The sequence below is a fragment of the Ruditapes philippinarum genome, unplaced genomic scaffold, assembly GCF_026571515.1.
Source record: "Ruditapes philippinarum isolate M1 unplaced genomic scaffold, ASM2657151v2 ctg2009_1_1_1_1, whole genome shotgun sequence".
Lineage (NCBI taxonomy): Eukaryota > Metazoa > Mollusca > Bivalvia > Venerida > Veneridae > Ruditapes > Ruditapes philippinarum.
Window position 1 is genome coordinate 235,061 of NW_026855090.1, and position 21,503 is coordinate 256,563.

Sequence of the window (21,503 nt, forward strand, 5' to 3'; positions counted from 1 at the left end):
TTATTGATACTGTTTTGGTTCACCCGGCTAGCCGGTTACTTGCGGGAAAATTTGTAATTACAAGTTAGCTATACGGAAAAACGGGTTAGGTGTACTAATCGCCGAAATATGATCTAAGGTCTTTTAAAACCGGCGTTAAATCAGATAAACCAACGAACATATATTATTACATTTTGTAAATAGCTAATGTTAGAAAGCGGAGTCGTTCATTATTTTTGAACAAGCTACAAGCCTGTCACAATCTGAGTAAATAGATAAATAAAGTAAATCTAAAGGTACACATATTATGCATAATTTTATAATAGAATTTAATAATAAATTTATTGAAGATGGAAACACAAACAGTGACTTCAGTATTGACGAAACGCTTGGAAATGTCACACTCGCTAACGCACTGAATGCATCGCAGACGATAGATTACAATCTAACTATTGCAGTAAATGACACTCTGTTCTCAACCATTGTAACTGTACCAATTACTGTTAAAACAGGTAAGATATATGCTTACTTCATTTAGTCGTTCAGAAAAGGGATATTTCTTAAATGTTCATTCATTTTGCTTGTAGCTCAGCTGTGGATTTTGTCAAATTTGTTTTATTTTTGTTATACATTCACACAAAACAAACCATATATGTAATACCAAATATAAATGAATATGCATATCTGGTTTTGATTGTGGAAACGCATAAGATAGGCCCAAGTTGTTTAGAACATTTTTCTCTAAAATAGAAATATAAACATTGAAATTTGATTTGAATATGATTTAATTTATTAACATTGATCGTACTTTTACCTAATTATTGCCAGGCGTGTCACCTGGCTTCAGAGCTTGTAAAAAAATATATTGACAATAGCATATGATCATAATGATGTTACATTTTGCTTTATAGCACCATTAATGGAATTCCCTGATGAAAATGTGACCATTGCCGAGGACACGGACACGTCCGGCAACTACTCTCTGTTGACGCTGGCTTCTACCGACCTTGATAATGATCCAAATCCAAGATATGAGATTTTATCACAAAGCATTGAAGGGACCTTCTTCATCAGCGAAAATAATCAGCAGTTGTTGACAGCTGCCAAGTTTAACTATACAGACGTTCAAGTGTATGAAGTAACAATACAGTAAGTACTAAGTATTTGGGATGCCACAAGGAGTTGAAAAGTAACAGGCTTTTAATTATATCCATAGGAACTTAATGAAGGTACCCTTGGTCTTCAATCGTATACTCATATATAATTGTTTCAGAGAAAAAACTATATTAAGTGTTATAATTATATCATTTACATTAAAAATGTCAATATTCCGTTTAAATCACAAAGATAAAGTTTACTATTTACTAAGACGTTGTTAAACAAAGACAACACACTTTTCGACACAAAGGTTTGTGTTTTTGCTGAGAGGTATTGCTTTTGAGAGGTTTTATCAATTGTTAGGACGGAAAGACATCATATGTTGGTTGTAAAGGGGTTACGCTCTCAGATTGGCGATTTGACGAGCTTGCACTGAAACCATATTGCATAATATCTTATTACATTTTTTATAAATTTTCAAAAATTCTATTGTTTTACTATTAATGCTTTCCTCTGATAAATTAATACTTTATAAAGTGCTCAGTTGAAAGTATCATCTTTAGTATAGATACCTCAATATGTGTCACATTTTGTTTTCGCAGAGTAACAGATTCATCACAGTTTAATATGTCCTCAACGGCAACACTAACTATATATGTAACAGACGCTAATAATCTTCCGCCAGAGTTCACTTCAGGGAATAAAATAGAGGTACCTGAAACTCAACAAACTGGTATGTCTTTATTGTACATTTATTTTTTTTTATTCATTTTATTTTTTATTTGTATTTTATACATATATTTGTTCTTGTTGAATAGATTGATATTTCTTTTAAGATTTAACGATGAATTCTTAAAATTTTACAAATGCTATTCCTTACACACATTCGAATTCCTAATATCCATTGATTGGTTTTGTAGCAATATTTAGAATATCAAATCATTTTTTATTATACTTTATAACAACTAATTAAGGAAAACCCAATTTATGTATTCTAATCAGGTCCTCGGTTGTATTTGATATTCCGGTTTAGAAAAAAGCCTTATCTTAACGTTTTAATGATTTTAAAAGTTTAAAACCAGAAATAAATTGATGCATATCTGAACGTGGTCACAAAATCACAATTACTGTTATCTTGTTTTTAAGGCATTACTGTGTACCAGGCAGTGGCTGTTGACGCGGATACAGTTGGACAGATATCTTATTCAATAACCGGCAAGTTGTAAATTATCTTTTTTTTTGTTTATACATAACAACAAAATTCTTCTGGTTGTAAGATGAATACGGTATTTTAGACTAAATATCCATTTGCTTGTAGTAATGCATCATTATTTCTTTCCTGTTACTTTTTAGTGTGATAAAACATTTGTTGATAATTATCGATACACGTTTGCAGGAAGAAGTTACTACAGAAAACTGACAAAGTCGATAGCAACAATTAAACTACATATGTGTCATTTTACTACCTATTTTACATTTTCATCATAAAATATAGCTTGAAACAAATTTCAAAAAATATGAAAAAGAGCTTAACGTTTATAGTTTTCTCCTGTAGTAATTGGTCCGGTTGTCTGTTGTATTAATTATGAATAGCAATATGCATTTGTTTTACTTTTGTTATTCTGTATAGTTTATACATGATTTTTATACATGTATCTATTTAACGACAGGTGGTAACACAAATGATGACTTTGCTATCGACGCACAGAGTGGGAATTTGACACTAGCAAAATCACTTGCACCATCAACTTCTAAAGTATTGCAGTACTCGCTGACAATTGAAGCCAATGATACTGTTAACGCAGCCACACTTACACTGACAGTTGATGTTAAAACTAGTAAGATGAATAAACACTTAATCGTGTGCAACATTTATACACATATTTAAATACTTTCAGATAGTTAAACTAATATGATATATAACTTACTATTCTTTGCATGATTTGCCAGATTTTATTTACTGTCACTATCATTTTTCCTCGCAATATTCTTTTCTGTCCATTTGTTGAAGTTACATATAGACCTATCTGGACGGCTGAATTCATTTTGTTTATACCAACTTGACTTTGTTAAACCTGTTTAAATGCATCTTTATAAAATGAATATGTGTATAGATATATAAATACAGATTTTTAATTTAGTGTTGATCTCATGCTAATTTCTGGATTAATTTATTAGTTTGCGCATCAATTTACGTTGTCATGGTAAATGCAAGATAATATCCAAAAGAGATTCGTAAAGAAAATTTCTTTTACAGTTCAACATGTTATAACTTGCTTTAATGAGCATCTTTTCAAATTCAGTTCCAGCAATAGTTATACCGGCCGATCCAATTACTATTGATGAAACAACTGATACATCTGACACGTATGTTGTTCATGAACTAAGCTTTACCGACCTTGATAATGACACAGACCCAACATTTGAGATTTTGTCACAGAGTGTCGACGGTACGTTTGTCATCACGAACGGCACGAAGATTACTACTACAGCAACGATTGACTACGAAACAAGAAAGACGTATGAAATTGTTGTCAAGTAAGTACTTTTCACGCTTTCATGTTCGATACAAACACGACAACAAGCGGTTGACTTGATAAATGTTACTTTAGTAACAATATTGTTTCAGTGCCCTCTGATACTTCATGACAAAAGGTTTAAGAACTATGAAATCACAACTTTATCTTTTATTTTATCTATTCTGATTATCTTGCGCCTCTCCGGGATGGTGTCGGTTTATATTGGGTAACATCGACTTAAGTAAAACTAAGTATTTCAATCTGAAATTTGTTATAAAATCTAGTTTGATCAGAAATTGCTTTTTTTCTTAGTACATTGTTGACATTAATCTTGTTGGTTCTGTCTTTTACAAATGATATCCTGTTTGTGATTTTAGAGTAACAGATTCATCAGATTTTGAACTATCGTCGACTTCTACGTTGACAGTTTCAGTAACAAACGCTGATGATGAAGCTCCTGTATTCACGTCTGCTAATGTGACATACATACCGGAAGATCAAACTCCTAGTAAATTATTCGCTGTTTTGTTTATTATAAAAATGCATTTCATTCATTTTACTTGACTATCATTGTAATGGTAAACATGTTTCATTTCATTTAAATCAAAATGTTATGACCGCATTCGAGTCATGATTTTTTTCAGTAAATTATAGCATAATTATAGCATGCATGAAACAAAATTAACGGTTTTTGTAGGTACTGATTCCTCGTATTATTTTGATTCGAGTCGTATCTTTTGGAAAAATATTTTGTATTTAAAAAAAGGAAACATATTAATTGCTTTCAACTTTATAAATAACACACGAGTAAAGAGTAACGAATCATTGGTAGCTTATAATGAATACTTTAAGAAACCTCAAGCTACTCTGAAAATATTAAACTTCTAGGCTACTCTGAAATAAAACTGTTTTCAAACATTTTAGAAACGATTGTCTACACTGCTGAGACATATGACAACGATACAACTTCCGGTATCACTTACACAATAGAAGGTAACTAGTTAATACAACATAGTTCTTGTATATTTTAATGACGATGCTTTTCTAAAGAAAAATGAACATTAATATAAGTATAATCATTGAAACAATATCATGATAATGATTTTAGTTTCGATATAATTGCTCCCGTTTTGGAATATTATACATGTTTTGTTTTATGCGTTTAAATCATGAATACAACAAGCTATGTTAGTGACAATTAAATTGACATTTTTGTTTGTAAAATGTAATCTCACTACTTTGCAAAATGAGTTACCATACGAAATGTATCAAAATACTGATAAAATATTGAATGGAAGCCAAGTCTTGTCACATATATGTAAGCATTAACAGCTTCGGATTTAACTTTTTTTAACAAAGTATAAATATGGTTTATATGTGTGTTATATTATCATATTATGTTATACATTTTCACATTTTTAAATAGATGGAAATACAAACAATGACTTCAGCATTAACCCCGTCAGCGGTGCTATATTGCTAGAGAATGCATTACGACCTCGTGATGTACTGGAATACAACTTGAAGATTCAAGCAAACGATTCCATCAACCAAGGGGAATTAACTCTTAAAATAATTGTTGTAACAGGTACTTAATAATTTCAATAAACTTTTCATTGTCAGATCATATTCTCAATACAATTATTTCACAAACCTAGAAAAACTGCAGAAATAATACTTGGAAAATGATGAAGACCAGACTTTTAAAGCTGTAAATCGCGAAAAAAAAATTAAAAATTCAACTTTCATCATAACATGGTGATTCTTGCAAATATGTCTTACAAAAAAGATTTGATATTATGTGACATGATTTGATATAATTTCTTATGTATTTTACAATAACTTGTTTCCGAACACAAAACATTATTCCCTCGCTATTAATAAGGATTTAAGACACGTTACCTGTCTCTATTTCACAGAAATTAAAAAACATTATTTTTGTTGGTACGAAAATCTATCCCGTCGAATGCAGTAATTCTAATATAGCTGTGTAGTTTTCAAAAACTGAATAATTTCAAAAATTCTTTTTTAATGATTTTTATCATTGTTAAAAATGTCAAAGGCGTTATCATTTATATAGATGCTGTTAAATAGTTTTGCTTTTTTATCTATAAGTTATAACAACTTTGTGCTTTTAGTGCCAACATTACTATTCCCGGCCGATCCCATTGAAATTAACGAAAACACCGACACCTCAGCAGGAACGTTAATTTGGATCGCGGCATCCTCGGATTTGGATGGCGATTCAGACCCGAGCTACATGATTGTCTCACAAAGTGTAAACGACACCTTTGAGTTCAACAATGATAATACACGGCTGATAACAAAAGCTGATTTCGATTATGAAGACACGACAAGTTACGAAATAACAATAAGGTAAGGATAATGCATCTGAGAGATATGTTATATGCTGTATAACTTTCAACTTTGTCATCTAAGGAATACATGTAGATCTATAACTTTATCAACTCTCTTTCTCACTTTGTCTAAAATGTCACCATTTCCATTATTAAATGTTGAATATTGCTAATGCCGGTGTTAGGGGTCATGGAGATAGATTTCATTGACCACTACCGTCAAGAATATAAAAATGCCTTAATTATTCTGAACATGCAGTATTCTCAGTGCCTAAAATGGTGGATGAACCCTCATTAAGCTTAGAATACATCATAGGTACCTGCAGTATTTACAACTCTCAATTTTGTGCGTTCTTAAACTCGAAAACTGATGTACTGATATGTCAAAGTTATTATTATTCAAATGTTTTCCTTCTTCCATTTTAGTGTCACAGATACTTCTCCGCTTAAATTATCCTCCACAGCAACGCTAACCGTGTCGATTGTCGATCTTAATGACGTTACACCTAATATTACATCACCTGCAACTGTAAAGATTCTAGAAAACACAGACAATGGTAAAAGTAGCTTTGTTATCTAGACTTAGTATCGTGCATTAACTCTTGTTAACTTTTTTTTTAATTTTTTTTTCCATTGTTATTGAACATAGTGGAAAGCATAAAAATAATGTAGATCTAGATCCAATTCGATGTATTTACTTCGTCTCATACTCCATATAGCCTTAGAATCTACACAATTTTAGTTTAAAAGTTGAAGATTAAAAATGGCTTATATGGATTTATAAACGGCATAAAGCATGTCTTTTATTCAATCTTATAAAGAACTCCCAGACAAAACTAAACCCTAATAACAATAAATTTATTTATTACATCAATTGATTTCTCGTTGCATAAATTATATATAATTATACATGTTTTGATTCATCTTCTTCGTGTTCATGTGTTTCTTTATTCTCTGCAGGTACCATGATTTATACTGTTATCTCGGATGATCCTGATACTGTCGGAACTGTAACATACAAGATAATTGGTAATAATGATATAATTTTTTCTATAGGTTTTACCTGTAGTGTCTTTATCTTTTTTGTGAGTATGCAAATGGAAGCTTACGTTCTTCACTTCAACAGTTTCTGAGAAGATCCGAATGTTTGAAGCATAATGTTTACTGGATACAAACGTGTAAATGTAATAATATGATATGCAACATAATTTTTTGTAGAGACCAAAGTGTAAACCACATTTTCAGTACTAAGCCATATATTCGAACACCCATACAATTTGGACTATATGTACAATGTACTCGCAAAAACCCAAATTGAATGATTTAATTAACACCTGGTATTTTCAATTTAAACAAAAACGTTGCGAATGAAACATAGATGATGAAATTGCATTTATGTGAGGAAATATGGCTAATATCATATATTATATTTTTAGGTGGGAACACAAATGATGATTTTAGTATAGACCCTACTAGTGGTAATATTACGCTTGTAAACGCACTGAATGTAACGTTGGTAGCAAACTATAGTCTACAAATACAAGCCAACGATACTTTGAATGTTGTAGACTTCACATTGCTCGTGGAGCTTAAACCAGGTACAGTTATTACAACCTTTTTTACCTTGAAACTTAAAGTAGATTTGTCCATAATGGAAGGTCTTTAATACTATAAATAATTATGTTGATAGTATTCAGTATCATGCATTACAGAAAAACCATGGATGAATAATAATATGAATGTTCTTAGCAAGTAATACATGATTAGAGATTACATATCTATATATAGCAGATGATAAAATTGGTCAACATTTTTAACCAAATATTGATTTCAATCTTTAGATAGACTTCAAATATTGAGAATGCAAGTATCTTTTAGATACAAAATAAAAAGGTTTTGGTTTATTTTTCGTTAATTATTCTGCTTAATTTTAATACAAGTACGAGTAAGTATTGTGTTTTTCGTAATGCTAACATATATTCGAAGGAAATGAAACTGTATAAATTATAAGTTTGAACGTCAGAAATTGCAGTTCTCTCAAAAACATTTCAAAATAGCAATAATGTGTTCTTGACTGAATAATTCATTATAATCGTTATTGGTACCATGTCTTAAATGTTTATTTCACATTTCATGTTTCTCAATTTAGACATCGACGAATGTGCATCTAATCCTTGTATAAACGATGCTACATGTGTTGATGGAATAGATGAATTTACGTGTGATTGCATGCCGGGATATACTGGCGATACATGTCAAACTGGTAAGATTTTATATCCTATCTGTAAGATTTTAACAAAAAATTTTATTAACCATATTTTGTCCTCTTATGGTATTATAAAAAATTTATGTAAGTAAAATGTTTAGACATTACATATGATGTCTGTTTTTTAAAAATTGTCTTTTGATGTTTTGTCTGTGATATGCAGGCTTCGAAATCTCTCATCCCTTTTTGAAAATCGGATTTGTTTAGTTCCACTCATTGTTTTCTCATTAAAGGGCATATTCTTCATTTCTTATCTTGTGATTGTACATCACTTGACAAGAATATTTCACATTGAAGGTTGAAAGTTAAACGCCGTATAAACGCATCTACGGATGATTCAAGTTTCGAAGTGTCACCATTTTCATGTAAAAATGTTGAAATTTGCTTAAACTGGTGCTATAGGCATTGACCGTATCTTGCACATTCCAGTATCGTCCATTAACAAACTAAATCAAAACCTGCACCATTTTTAGTGATTCGTTTTTCTCTACTCAAACAATCATTTGTTTTTGCTGTGTCTGTTGTCGTTGTTGTTGTTAAAATATACTACTACAGGTGGTATACATAGTAATATTGGTCGAGAAGGTAAAAATATCTTGTAGAAGATTCATTTGTTTATAAGCAAATGATAGATTCGCCTTCATTATCTTTTTCTGTATACAACTATAAATGTTACAAATTCATTCAAATATTTATCTATGACTGTTGAAACTTATAAAAGATGTATTTTTTCAACTATATGTTAACAGACATAGACGAGTGTGAACCGGAACCATGTAAAAATAATGCCACCTGTCAGGAGTTTATTAATGGCTATAATTGCACATGCGTTGCTGGTTATGAAGGAGGTGATTGTGAAATTGGTAAGTCAAGTCCTTAAAGGCATGGTCTGATAAAGCGCTTCAATCTTAATTACTTTAAAAGGTAATAAATCAGCTTATGGCCTATACCAAAAACAACTGAACTTTTTCTAGTTTGTGTTGTACAACTTTGGAATGTAGGAACCTGGTCAGTTTTTGAAACATTTGTTTTCCATCACTAAAAAGTCAGTTGATTTTACAAGTTCTTAGGGAATTAAATATCGATACTTGAACTTAGTCATCATATAATCCATAAATAGGTATATTCGGAAATTTCTTAACAATATTATGAATTATCATAAATTACTTAACCAATAAGAGCTTTAGTCATTGAAAAGATATTACATGGTGTTTACTATTGTTGAAGAGTTGTTTCTTGTGTTGTCAAGATATTGTTCATTTGATTTAAAAAAAGGCTTTCAAAATTGGAGTTCTTTCACACCGATTGACGTGTTTATGACCAAAACATTTATTAAGTTGATTTATGTTTGACTTTTGTTCATTGAACGCCGCCTTTCCTTGTTGATCTTGTTTATCATATATTATTTGCTCTGTTTATCTCCAGATATCGATGAATGTGCGTCCTCCCCATGTCAAAATGGTACATGTAATGATCTCGTGAATGGCTATAATTGTAGCTGTGTTGCTGGCTATAGTGGTGATAACTGTGAAACTGGTATGTTTTTCTAGTTTATATTTTTCTATATTACCAGATTATTTGTTTTACATACTATACATATATCAATTATTTGCCAGAAAGTAAAGAAACGCGATCCTGCACATTTTGCAACATTTTACAACTTCATCATTGATAAATCTATAAAATCACACGAGTATCAACTGAAATTGTCTGCATACATATTTACTTTTTTGTTTATAGTATATATTCAAATTTGAAAGGTTCAATGGCTCAAAATTCGTTCAGCAATTACAGTTATTGCCATTTATTCTGAGAATAAACATGGAAAATTAAGAAACAATGATATCTATTTAAAGTGATAAAAAGAACTTTAATATAAACAGGTAGGTTCAATGTTTCGTATAATACTTTATCGGAATGTTTCTGATATATCATATATTTTATGATAACTTTCAGTATCGATTTAGAAAAAACCTAAACTATAATTGCATGTATGTATTAATTAAAAAAATTACATAGCAATGTATATGTAAGGCAAGCATCATTTTCTTCTGTATGTTATCGTGATTTTAGATATCAATGAATGTGCGTCTAATCCATGTGCGAATGGTGGTACATGTAACGATGTTATAAATGGATATGAATGTACTTGTGCTCCAGGCTACAATGGGGACCAGTGTCAAAACGGTAAGATTTTGAAGTCAAGTATAAAAGCTGCATGCCTCCAGATGAGCTATAACATTTTTTTAGTCAACTTCATGAAAAATGTCCATGGATTTTAGGAAAATTAAAAAGATCAAGTAATAATTTACATGTTACATGCAATGAATGACTGTTTTTGCAATATTTATCAACATATCTACTGCGTGAGTGAAATACAAAAAGTAAACATAGACATGGCAGAGCACGGTCCATAGACTACACATTTTACTAACATTTTATAATGCTTGTTTATTTCAAGATAAGAAATGTCTCATGTATCTAGGAAATCTATCCAATGTCAATATTAATGATCTAATTGCTATTATCTTCTCTTTGGGTAGATTATGCTACATTTAAATACACTTGCGTTTTTATTTTGTTTTTCATGGCGCAACATAATGATATTTGTTTATTTACAGACATTGATGAGTGTGCCACGGTCACGTGTTCAAATAATGGTACATGTAATGACTATATAAATGGTTACAACTGTACCTGTCCGCCGGGATTTACAGGCAAATTGTGTGGAACAGGCATGTATTCTCTCATATACCCAAATCTTCATATTAATTACAAATTTCTACTTGTTCTTATAAATTTAACTAGGAAATTGAGGAACATTTGGTCATAGTTCGAGTTCTCATTTAGGAACAGCAGCAGCATTTTCTTTTAAACTTAATCAAACAGGGCCTGCAATATAATAAAATTTTGCCCTTTTGTAGCATTTCTCACTCTCCTTAGCACCGGTAACAATCCTCAGAAGTAAAAACTGTCAAAAGTAAAACTATGTCAAATTGTTGAATTCTACCGTTCCTATCGTGGTTAGATGTATGTAATTTTACAATGATGTACATGAATAGACGTAACAAATAAAAGTCGTTCTAATTTTTGATTTATTGTCAAGCAACGCTATATTGTATTCGTCGACTGTGTTGTTTTTCCTGTGTTGTTTTTTACTGTGTTGTTTTTACTGTGTTGTTTTTTACTGTGTTGTTTTTTCCTGTGTTAACAATTTATGTAAATTGACTGACAGGTTGTTTAGTTACAACACCGGGATAATACATACTCCATGTACATGTATGTCCCGATCAACACAAAAGACAAATGGCTCTGTTTGTGAGGGCAAAGGTTTTTACTGCTAAAACTGGGAAAGTCTTTAGTTCTTAACAAATAGCATTGAAACCAAATGTGCTGTATTGTCATCAAGCATATTCAAATTCTGCTATGCATTTTAGTTTTATTATGTGTTACACTTGTTATACAACGCTGATCCACTATTGATGATATAATACTGATCACAAAAATCGTACTAATTTGTAGATAATTATATGGAATATAGTAGGAATTAAGATGATGTATCCAGGACATATATAATCAGACTTTATATTTTAAATCATATTCAGTCACGTAATTTATTATTGATTTTTTTTCAGATGTTGACGAATGTGCATCGAACCCCTGTCAGAATCATATAACATGTGTGAATAAAGTAAACAGTTACCAATGTATGTGCAAACCTGGATACACTGGAACCAACTGTGAAACAGGTATTATAATTTACATTTTTATGCTCCCCGTAGGAATGGCATATAGTCGCCACTTTGTCAATCCGTCCGTCCGCTTTTCTTGTCCGGGGCATAACTCCAAGAGGTATCAACAAGAAACTCTGTAGGTAGATAAATCTCATTAAGTAGAAATGCAGCGCAAAAGAACCGTAACACTGCCTTGCCTAATTTTTTGAGTTATTGCCCTTTGTTCATTTTTAACTCTTAAACTATAAGAGGTATCAACAAGAAATTTTGTAGGTAGATAGAGTATACATGTATAAAGTAAATGTGCAGTGCAAAAGAACCGTAACTCTGCCTTGCCTTATTTTGGAGTTATAGTCCTTTTTTAATTTTTACACTGTTAACTTTGTCCGGGACTCTAAAACTACAAAAGATATCAAGAAGAAACTACTTCTCTGTGTCCAAAACCTATTCGGAGAGTATCATCCGGTTCGATCGGCTATTGTTAACTTGTTGTTTTCTACTGAATGAATCTAATGGATTTGCTCCATTGTTTAAATTTGAACTGGAAAAGTCCCTTCAAATATTGAAAAATCATAAGCATAGAGCCTGGTCAAACTGCACAAATGTCCAGACTGGCTTGTCACTTTACTGGCCGCAAAGGCTAACAACTTTCGTTCTCGGCATAAAAGTTGAAATTTCCATAATTTATGTGGCAGCATATCCGAGTGATAAACGCATCAGATTAGTAATCTATGGATTGCTGTCCGTATTGGTTCAAACTCCGTCAGGATCAAGCCGATGTTTCTTAGTGCAAAAAACCTTACAAACTTTCTTAGCTTGGTACTGAACTTTTTTTTCTTCTGAAAAGTAAAAATATTCTTTCAGCGCCGACAATGGCATTTTCTGTACACCGGATACAAATCACTAAAAATAAAAATAGATTTCATTGTCAACATTTATTCTGTCAAATAAGATTCAAAACTTACTTGATTACCCCATGTATAATAGATATTTTGGTTCCGTTCTGGTAGAAATACCGTATTTCACATTGCATGTGTTAGGTTGTTGAACCACATGTGTCGTGAGACAAATTTTAAACGCCATTAATTGTATATCACGCGTAATATGTAAATACGTGCTATATATAAACACGTTCTGTTACAACATTTTTTTATATCAATCGGATTCATATTAAAGTAAAACAAACTGTCATCGAAACTCCTTTTGTAAAATTCAAATATAGATATTATGTGTAAGAGAATTTTTTATGAATATATTATGTAAAATACAAATGAATTTATAATTCTCAGATAAAGACGAATGTGCGTCATCGCCGTGTGAAAATGGCGGGAATTGTACAGACGGTATCAACAGATTTACATGTGACTGCGCGGCCGGGTACAGGGGACGAACATGCAACGTTGGTCAGTACGAAATTCATTAAAATTTAATTACGGTTTTTGAATGATACATTTAGTAACAATTGAATAGGCATTCCTTCATTTCCTGTTGAATTATGTAACTTAATAAAACAATTCATTGATATAAGCAAAAGTCTAGTTTCTTTGAGCCATCCATTTTGCAATTTATTTTACCGACAATATGTTTCTGTGTTTATTTACATGTAAATATTAGCAATGAACTATGATTAAACTCATATTTTTTATGATATGATTTATTTTAGATATTTGTATTAATAATAAAAATATACTGATACACTGAAAAGTTATTATTATTGTGTCATCATTAATTTTTATAACTGACTAAAATGATGTGTTGTTTTTGCATAATTTATTTTAATGTTTCTTCTCGACCATCGTTGTTAGAGGGTTGTGTTTAGAGGGTTGCGTTGTATTGATATATCATTTTAGCTTCATCATACATTGTGACTTTTTACATATTTAATGCCTTATTTTATTTTCAGAATGTTCAAACACAACCTATGGTCGTAACTGCAACCAGAACTGTGCATGTAACTCAAAAGGCACTATCTCGTGCGACAAAGTGAACGGCTCGTGTATATGTAATAACGTTTACAAAGGTGACACGTGCAATGACGACATTGACGAGTGCAATAACCCCTCTATATGTAATAAAACAAACGAGGGATGTGATAATATTATCGGAGGTTACGCATGCTCTTGTAGAAGAGGCTATGAAAGAAATAACGACACTGGCGATTGCGATCCAGGTATTATGTTTATAAAACAAACTCACTTTTTATTTTATTTAGCCTTTCACGTACTTATCATAAATGGGCTTGCCCCGTTCCGTTTTAGAACTATTTATTATTAAGTTAGGAGATGTCAGGATGAAAATGAAAGTTTGTTATTCATAAGAAGACATCACGAGTCTGGTTGCCAGCCTGCCTCTATACTGGTGGCAAAGTCTTATCGTTATATCATGGAAACAGGCAACCATTTTAGTGCTTTAAATATCTTTTTTGCACATTCAAAGATTTTTAAGTGTAGCAAATAATATTAAAATGAATTCGATTTTCTGTGATATTACCTTTCGGTATTAATAAATTAAAACATACATTTATATAGATACAAGTGCTAATTGAAAAAAAAATTTTTTTGTATTCAGATTATTCCTGCATTACAATTTGAATAAGTTATCTTATTCATACAGAACATTAGTTTGTAAAATAAAGGGCAATGTCCAACAAACCTGTTATAATGTGTACCCTGTACTGCGATGACAAACATGTGCACGGAAGCATTTGCTACATAACTTTAACTTGTACGCGTACACGTTTATCTACCGTTATTAAATCATTTTGAGACATCGCCTTTTTTTCTAAATATAATTTTGATTATGTTTTCGAAAATATGTTTTTGTTTACTTGCGACTTAATTTTTATAAACTGTCGATTAATACACAATGTTTTTGTAAACTATTTGTCTACTTGAAAATCACCGTTTATTTTGTTTTATTTTTCAGTTACAACAACAACTACAACCACACAGATTCCAAGTATGTGTTTTAAATATAAGTCCCTTTAATACATTTTATTTAATTGACATTTCTAGATTTATGTAATCGATATAAACACAAGTTAACATTGGTTTCTTCAATTTATGTTCTCTTTGTTTGTCATTTTATTACAATTAAGCATCTTTGTGTTTTTAAATCATTTTCAATTTAGCAACATGGTGTTTATAAATTTTCGAATCAAGCCGTTGTTTTAATGTGACGTCAGCAATGTCAATTGAAATTATTAAATTTCTTCAATTAAATTTTGTGTGACACCATATTTTACATATTCATATTGAAATTTTAATTCATACAAGTTATACACATTGGTCATATTTTCACATATCTAACAATTTTCAGGTACCCAGACGGTGACAAGAGTAAAAATAAAATTTGACGTCACATTAGGTGCTAATGTGGATCTAGAGGTGCAAATAACATATGCTAAATACGAAAAAGAAGTTAAAGATCAGGTAAAATTAGAGCTAAAAAATTTTCCGGTCACTTTTTGCATATCATACTATTGCTTTTTCGTTAATAAGGGGATAACTGTCTATACCTCATGTATACAGACTACAAGCATATTCCGTGCATTATTTCAGTCATGATAAAAACGCTTGGTTTTAAATCGCATGCTTTCATGTAAACCTTAACTGAAATGTAAGCAAATATTTATTTAATTTCAATAATTCAAAATAAATTCAAACATAAAGATGAAGATTTTCTAGATCCATTGTTTGTTGACCACATCTGGAATACCTGCATGGCATTACTGTGGACTTCTTAATTAATAGTTAGATTGATGTGTTAGCAGTGTGGTGTTTTTGTGTCGCCGCTACAAAGTAGCAGGGACATATAGTGATCTCTGTTCCGTCGTCTGTCTGTCCGTCACAAACATTGTCCGAACTACTTCTTAAACACTGCTGGTGTAATTCCACCAGGAATTATCAGTACCCTGTTAGTACATTTTTCAGTTGTATGATTTTTGTCAGAGTTATGGCCCTTTGTTTCTTTGGTTTTTGTTTTGCCTACGTCTCTTCTACCAGTGATGAAATTTAAATGAAACTTCATAGGATTGATCGGTAACTCAAGTACTAGAGCATTTTGTCTTTGAGTAAAATATGCATTTTGGCCTGATTTTTGTGTCTCCTGCTACACAGTAGCTGAAACATGCTACAAAGTTAAGCCGCGACGTATAGAGAGCAAACTGGCCAATCAACCAGCAATACAATCAAGCGATAATTACTGACCGTTCCTGTATTATATTTTCAACAAAGAATAAAACGAAAGTGTGAATGATTCAATAAGGGATAAGTATGGTAAATGTATGTTCACAATATAATTATGCCAATATCAAAATAAGTAAAATAACCTTTTCTTAATAGTTGTTTACACACGATGTCGTTTGTTTCGCATTTTAATTTGATAAAATATGTCATATCATTTTACCTACTTGCATATACTAGAAAATATATCATTGTACTTTTCAGCTGACCATAAAGTATAAAGTCAAGCTTGGTAACAGAGCATTTACAATTGTCATCAGATCACTTGTGTAAGTAGGATCAACTTCCGGTGCAAAAAGGATAAAATCATTTGAATGCAAGCTTTCAGGATATTGTTACAATAAAATACCCGACCTATAATGTGAAGCTAAAGTTATTTTTCACTCGTTAGCATCGGCGTTTATTAACCTTTTAAGTTGTTTATTGCTAATGACTTCAATAAAGCTGATATATGTAATATAATTAGTTCTACCTTCAAAGCTTCAGATCAATTGACAATGTCACTGGGACCTTTCATAACAAAACTGAAAGACTGGTCATTTAATCAAAGTGCATTGAATTAAGATCTTAAAATTTTGTATGTAAATGCACAATGATACTCCCTGCCTATCACATATTGTGAAAATGACTAACAATTGCTCCATATAAAATTTGAAAATGGAAAAGAATATCTAAGATAGGTTATCTTTCTTGGTCAGGTTCTGAGTTTCTTTTGCCACATATGATATAAGAAAATATTTTTAATTCTATTAATTAATTAAGTTACAAACATCACTTTGAATGTAACTCAACTGTAGGATGTGTACTTTTTAAATAGGTTTATTTGCAAATTGTTGTTTGCCGTTATTAGAACTGAAACACAAAATTGGTGATTTAATTTTTATATAGATAAAAAAAACATCATATTTAAATGTGAAAATGGTGCACAGTGCTTTAAATGTAAAAATATTATGGGTAGTAATCTAATACTTTTGAATTTTTGTTTATTTCCTGATGTATGATTGTTATATCATACTATTATTCCTTATTTGCTCTCCGTCAATGAGTGAATTTATTTCACCAAAAATGTGTATGGTTTTCCTTTTTCTTTCTTCAGAAAGGGCAGTCTTGATGTAGAATATGACGTCATCACAGACAAAGTAGACGCTCCGAAAGTTGCCGAGGCCAATAATGAAATAGCAACAGATAAAGTTGGCATCACCATATTTAATGAAACTGCACTACCAGCTGAGATGACAGTGAACGAGCAATCAGGTAACACTTAACCAATATTTTTATATAAAGACTTGTTAAATTATTATTATTACATGTACTACTATTAATATTATAATTACTAGCATTACTATTATCATTACTGTTATGATAATTATCATTACATATATTATTTTATCATTACTGGTATTATTATTTATACTCTTTATTTCCGCCTTTCAGCGATTACAACATTATTATTATTATTATTATTAATATCATTATTATAATTATTATTATCATTATTATTATAAGTATTATTACTATCATAACTAGTATTAGTATTATCATTTTTACCATTATTAGCATTATAATTACTAATAATAGTATTGTTATTATTACTTTTAGTATCGTTATTATCATTACTATTATAGTTTTTTTGTTTGTTTTTTTTTTCAATTTACTGTTTTTTCTTTTTCTTTTTTGTAGATATTTGTTCCGTTTCGTTTCACTTTTCGTTTTTTGACATATTTCTGTATATAATTTCAGTTCCGGTGAATGTAACAAGTACAGATGCTGTAAAATGTCAGATATATGAGGCTACAACAGGGAAATGTACTGGAGATTTTATATGTGACGTCAAAGATGGAAGTCCAGGCTGTGTGTAAGTATGAATATGTAATTTCATAAATTGTCCGTGCAAGGCTATTTTATATAATTTTGTCTTACGGACTGTTGTTGTCAAAAATAAACCTCTGAATAGAATACAGTAAAATACCTCTATTAAGACCACCTGGAGCAAAGTGGTCTTAATGTGGGATGATCTCATTAGTGGACATTTTCATAGTAAATGGAATTTTTTTTTGCATTCTTGTGAAAATGGTTTAAAACAAGTTTAATGATTGTGACTAGTGCCTTATTTGTATTAGAATTTTGAAAGTTTTCACTGACCGTTTATAGGGTGGCTCAAGCAGGTGGAAAGGGGTTGACCTGCAACTGTGGTCATTTTGTATGAATATGTTCAAACAATAAGTATTGTAACCTTCAAATATGAGGATATCAGAGGCCTTAATTTGATTAGAACATAATGCTATTCCGGAGAAATAGATATTAATGATTAAATTCTCATTGGTCTAGGTTCAGTAATGTATAATATTCATCCATCAAATAAGTCTTTAGTTCTTCACTAAATGTATGTGCAGAAGGCAACTTTAATCGAATCTGAAATTTTTTTCTCACCTAACTTTATGAGCGAGATGGTCCTTATTGAGAATCCTCTAGCCATTAACATAAAGAAGAGAAGAAAAAAAACTTTCTTTTAAAAAATGGTCTTGATAGTGGGATGGTCTTAATTCCGGGGTGGTCTTAAAGTGGGTTTCTTTGTACTTTATTACTGTTTTAGTTTCTGGTATGTTAGTGAAGAGGTAACAATCATTAACTTTTATATATTTTCTTTTTCAGACGGAAGGATGATGACGGTAAGACACATAGTACACATTTATTTAAGTCAATCTTAATTATATTCCAAATCAATGCGAACGCTCAATGTAAATTGTAGACATCAATTTGCTATTTCCTTACATAAAATAAAAAAATCAGATATTATTGCATATAAGGAAGCAAGACAATTAGTCTTACTTTTTATCCATCGTAATTCAATAGTAACTGGAGACTGAAATTTATTCAAATTTACTATTTCTAAATTAAGGAAAATCTTACGTTTTAGTTAGTTTTTGTAATAAAGAATACTTAAGGGTCTTCTCTTACTCATTGCTCCAAATATTAAAATTTCAAGATATTATTATTTTTTAATTTTAGAAAAAAATATAACATTAACTTAATTGTATTTTAGTTGGAATGTTATATAAAATTTATCTATGATCATATTTCAGATAACCTAGATTTAATCCTTGGTCTAGGTATAGGAATACCAGCATTCTTAGTTGCCGTGGCTGTAGTAGTTCTGTGTGTAGCCTACTATCACAACAAAAATAAACTTCTACACCGCAAATACAGGTACAAACCATGATTTTATTCACTCTGAAACTGAGTTTTGTATGTATATACTTAAGTTTAGTTATTGTCTTTAATTTTAGTTACTTTCATTGCATAAGTTCTGACTCAATGATCAATAATTATAGTTTGAAATCGTTGTTTGTTTTTGTTGTTTTTTATGCCCCCACAATGTGGGAGCATATAGCGTTGCACTTGTCCGTCTGTCTGTCTGTCTGTCCGTCCGTACGTCCCGAAATCTTGTGAACGCAACTCCTCTTAAACCGGATGGCAGATTTTGCTTAAACTTGCAGGGATGAACAACCTTAATGTGTAGATAGTAGTAAAGGAAGGAATTTTTGCTGCGACCAAATTTAAGAGAATTATGGCCCTTTGTTGATTTTTTCACTATATACTTTGTAGAAATTTTGTGAACGCAACTCCTCTTAAACCGGATGACAGATTTTGCTTTAACTTCCAGGGATGAACAATCTTAATGTGTATATAGTAGTAAAGGAAGGAATTTTTGCTGCGACCAAATTTAACAGAATTATGGCCCTTTGATGATTTTTTCACTAAATACTGTGTTGAAATTTTGTGAACGCAACTCCTCTTAAACCGGATTGCAGATTTTGCTTAAACTTCCAGGGATGAACAACCTTAATGTGTAGATGGTAGTAAAGGAAGGAATTTTTGCTGCGACCAAATTTAACAGAATTATGGCTCTTTGTTATTTTTTAGTTTTCAACTTGTGGCACATGTAGTCAAAAAATATTTGACATAGAGTCATAAGATTGACAGAACAGTGGTGTGTGGGGGCATCCGTGTCCTATAAACACATTTTTAGATTTGTTGGTTTTTGTTGTTGTTGTTGTTTGTTGTTGTTGTTTGAGTGTCCAAAGTTCAAAAATGATCATGTGTACCATTCTGGCTGTTTCATCATATGCTATGTTAATATGCCATAAAATCCATTTCATGACATGTATAAAAAAATTATAAATATGACCTAGTGTGTACTATTTGGTGGGAAATGTGATGTGTTGATATGACGTATGGTTTTTCCTCTGACTAAATATGTTATGTGTATTTGACGAAGTATTTATCTTATATTATATAAAAATTAATTTTCTATACAATTCAGGGGTGACGACTATGATGAAAGAAGTAATGAGATGTACGACCGGAAGTTGCCTGTTCGAGCCAATACTGGCCCTCCAACCTGGCCGTTCATAGCGTCCCCGGAATACGCAGAATATGGTCCTTACTCTGATTATTCTAGAGATGGTGGACAACGTTATTTACCATCTGAAGATTTCCATGGACAATATGATAACCGTATGTGATAAATTTTTTCTCTAGTATTCATTTTATTTACTATTTATTGTACTACTATTTTAATTCGCATTGATAGCCGTGCGCCAGTGTGTTTGATTTTTTTTGGAATGATTTAACTTTTTTTCTGCTATGAGCATTATATGGAATTCCATTTGAAAACAGTCTGTGAAATTACTATGAAAATTAAAGGTTGGCAAGGCAACATCAGAGGACATGGTCACGTTGTACGAATGTATTTATATATTTATTTATTTATTGTAATCTTAGTTATATTTATATTTTCAGAAGGTGCTCACGACCGTGATAGTAACAATTATACCTGGGACTATTTGTTCTCTCACCTTCGCCCTGGTGAACAGGTAAATGATGATATCTGCTTGTAAATATTAACCCTTAATCTGCTGAATATCTTAAATGGACTTGTCCAGCTTCCATTTTGGAACCGTTCATTGTCAAATTAAGGGATTTAAAAACGGAAATTTGTAAATTGTCAGCCAACAGTTTAGGGCGTCGTCAAATTAAATGGCAGTGCAGGCTCTCTGGCTCTATGCTGATTGGCAAAGGCTAGTCCATTTCGGTTTCAGCAGGTATTCGTATCCACGAGTGACACATCTCGTGAGTGCCAAAAAAACGAAAAGAAAAATAATTGCTAAATGGACTTATAGGTCGCCGCATTTTACTTAATTAAATTTGTACCTTTCATGTCCAATTATTTTTATGAATCATCAACTCTAATAGCAAATTACAATAATTTAATTATTATATCAACAATTCTACAATGTATTTCC

General features: G+C 31.2%; 1 protein-coding gene across 1 annotated transcript in view; it reads left to right on the forward strand.

The window, feature by feature from the left end:
• Positions 1–21,301, forward strand: part of LOC132742065 (protocadherin Fat 4-like) — a 46,251-nt gene extending 24,950 nt beyond the window's left edge. The window contains exons 41-70 of the mRNA XM_060730349.1: positions 330–491; positions 891–1,128; positions 1,680–1,810; positions 2,224–2,292; positions 2,748–2,915; positions 3,381–3,615; positions 3,974–4,104; positions 4,521–4,589; positions 5,023–5,184; positions 5,735–5,972; positions 6,380–6,510; positions 6,914–6,982; positions 7,390–7,551; positions 8,103–8,216; positions 8,969–9,082; positions 9,645–9,755; positions 10,293–10,406; positions 10,841–10,954; positions 11,855–11,968; positions 13,243–13,356; positions 13,857–14,123; positions 14,879–14,911; positions 15,272–15,384; positions 16,402–16,466; positions 17,294–17,451; positions 17,938–18,052; positions 18,850–18,866; positions 19,281–19,404; positions 20,522–20,715; positions 21,001–21,301. Coding sequence (XP_060586332.1) covers positions 330–491; positions 891–1,128; positions 1,680–1,810; positions 2,224–2,292; positions 2,748–2,915; positions 3,381–3,615; positions 3,974–4,104; positions 4,521–4,589; positions 5,023–5,184; positions 5,735–5,972; positions 6,380–6,510; positions 6,914–6,982; positions 7,390–7,551; positions 8,103–8,216; positions 8,969–9,082; positions 9,645–9,755; positions 10,293–10,406; positions 10,841–10,954; positions 11,855–11,968; positions 13,243–13,356; positions 13,857–14,123; positions 14,879–14,911; positions 15,272–15,384; positions 16,402–16,466; positions 17,294–17,451; positions 17,938–18,052; positions 18,850–18,866; positions 19,281–19,404; positions 20,522–20,715; positions 21,001–21,098 — 3,944 coding nt within the window. The 3' untranslated portion in view covers positions 21,099–21,301. The remainder of the gene's footprint in view (positions 1–329; positions 492–890; positions 1,129–1,679; positions 1,811–2,223; positions 2,293–2,747; positions 2,916–3,380; positions 3,616–3,973; positions 4,105–4,520; positions 4,590–5,022; positions 5,185–5,734; positions 5,973–6,379; positions 6,511–6,913; positions 6,983–7,389; positions 7,552–8,102; positions 8,217–8,968; positions 9,083–9,644; positions 9,756–10,292; positions 10,407–10,840; positions 10,955–11,854; positions 11,969–13,242; positions 13,357–13,856; positions 14,124–14,878; positions 14,912–15,271; positions 15,385–16,401; positions 16,467–17,293; positions 17,452–17,937; positions 18,053–18,849; positions 18,867–19,280; positions 19,405–20,521; positions 20,716–21,000) is intronic.
• Positions 21,302–21,503: the final 202 nt, after the last annotated feature.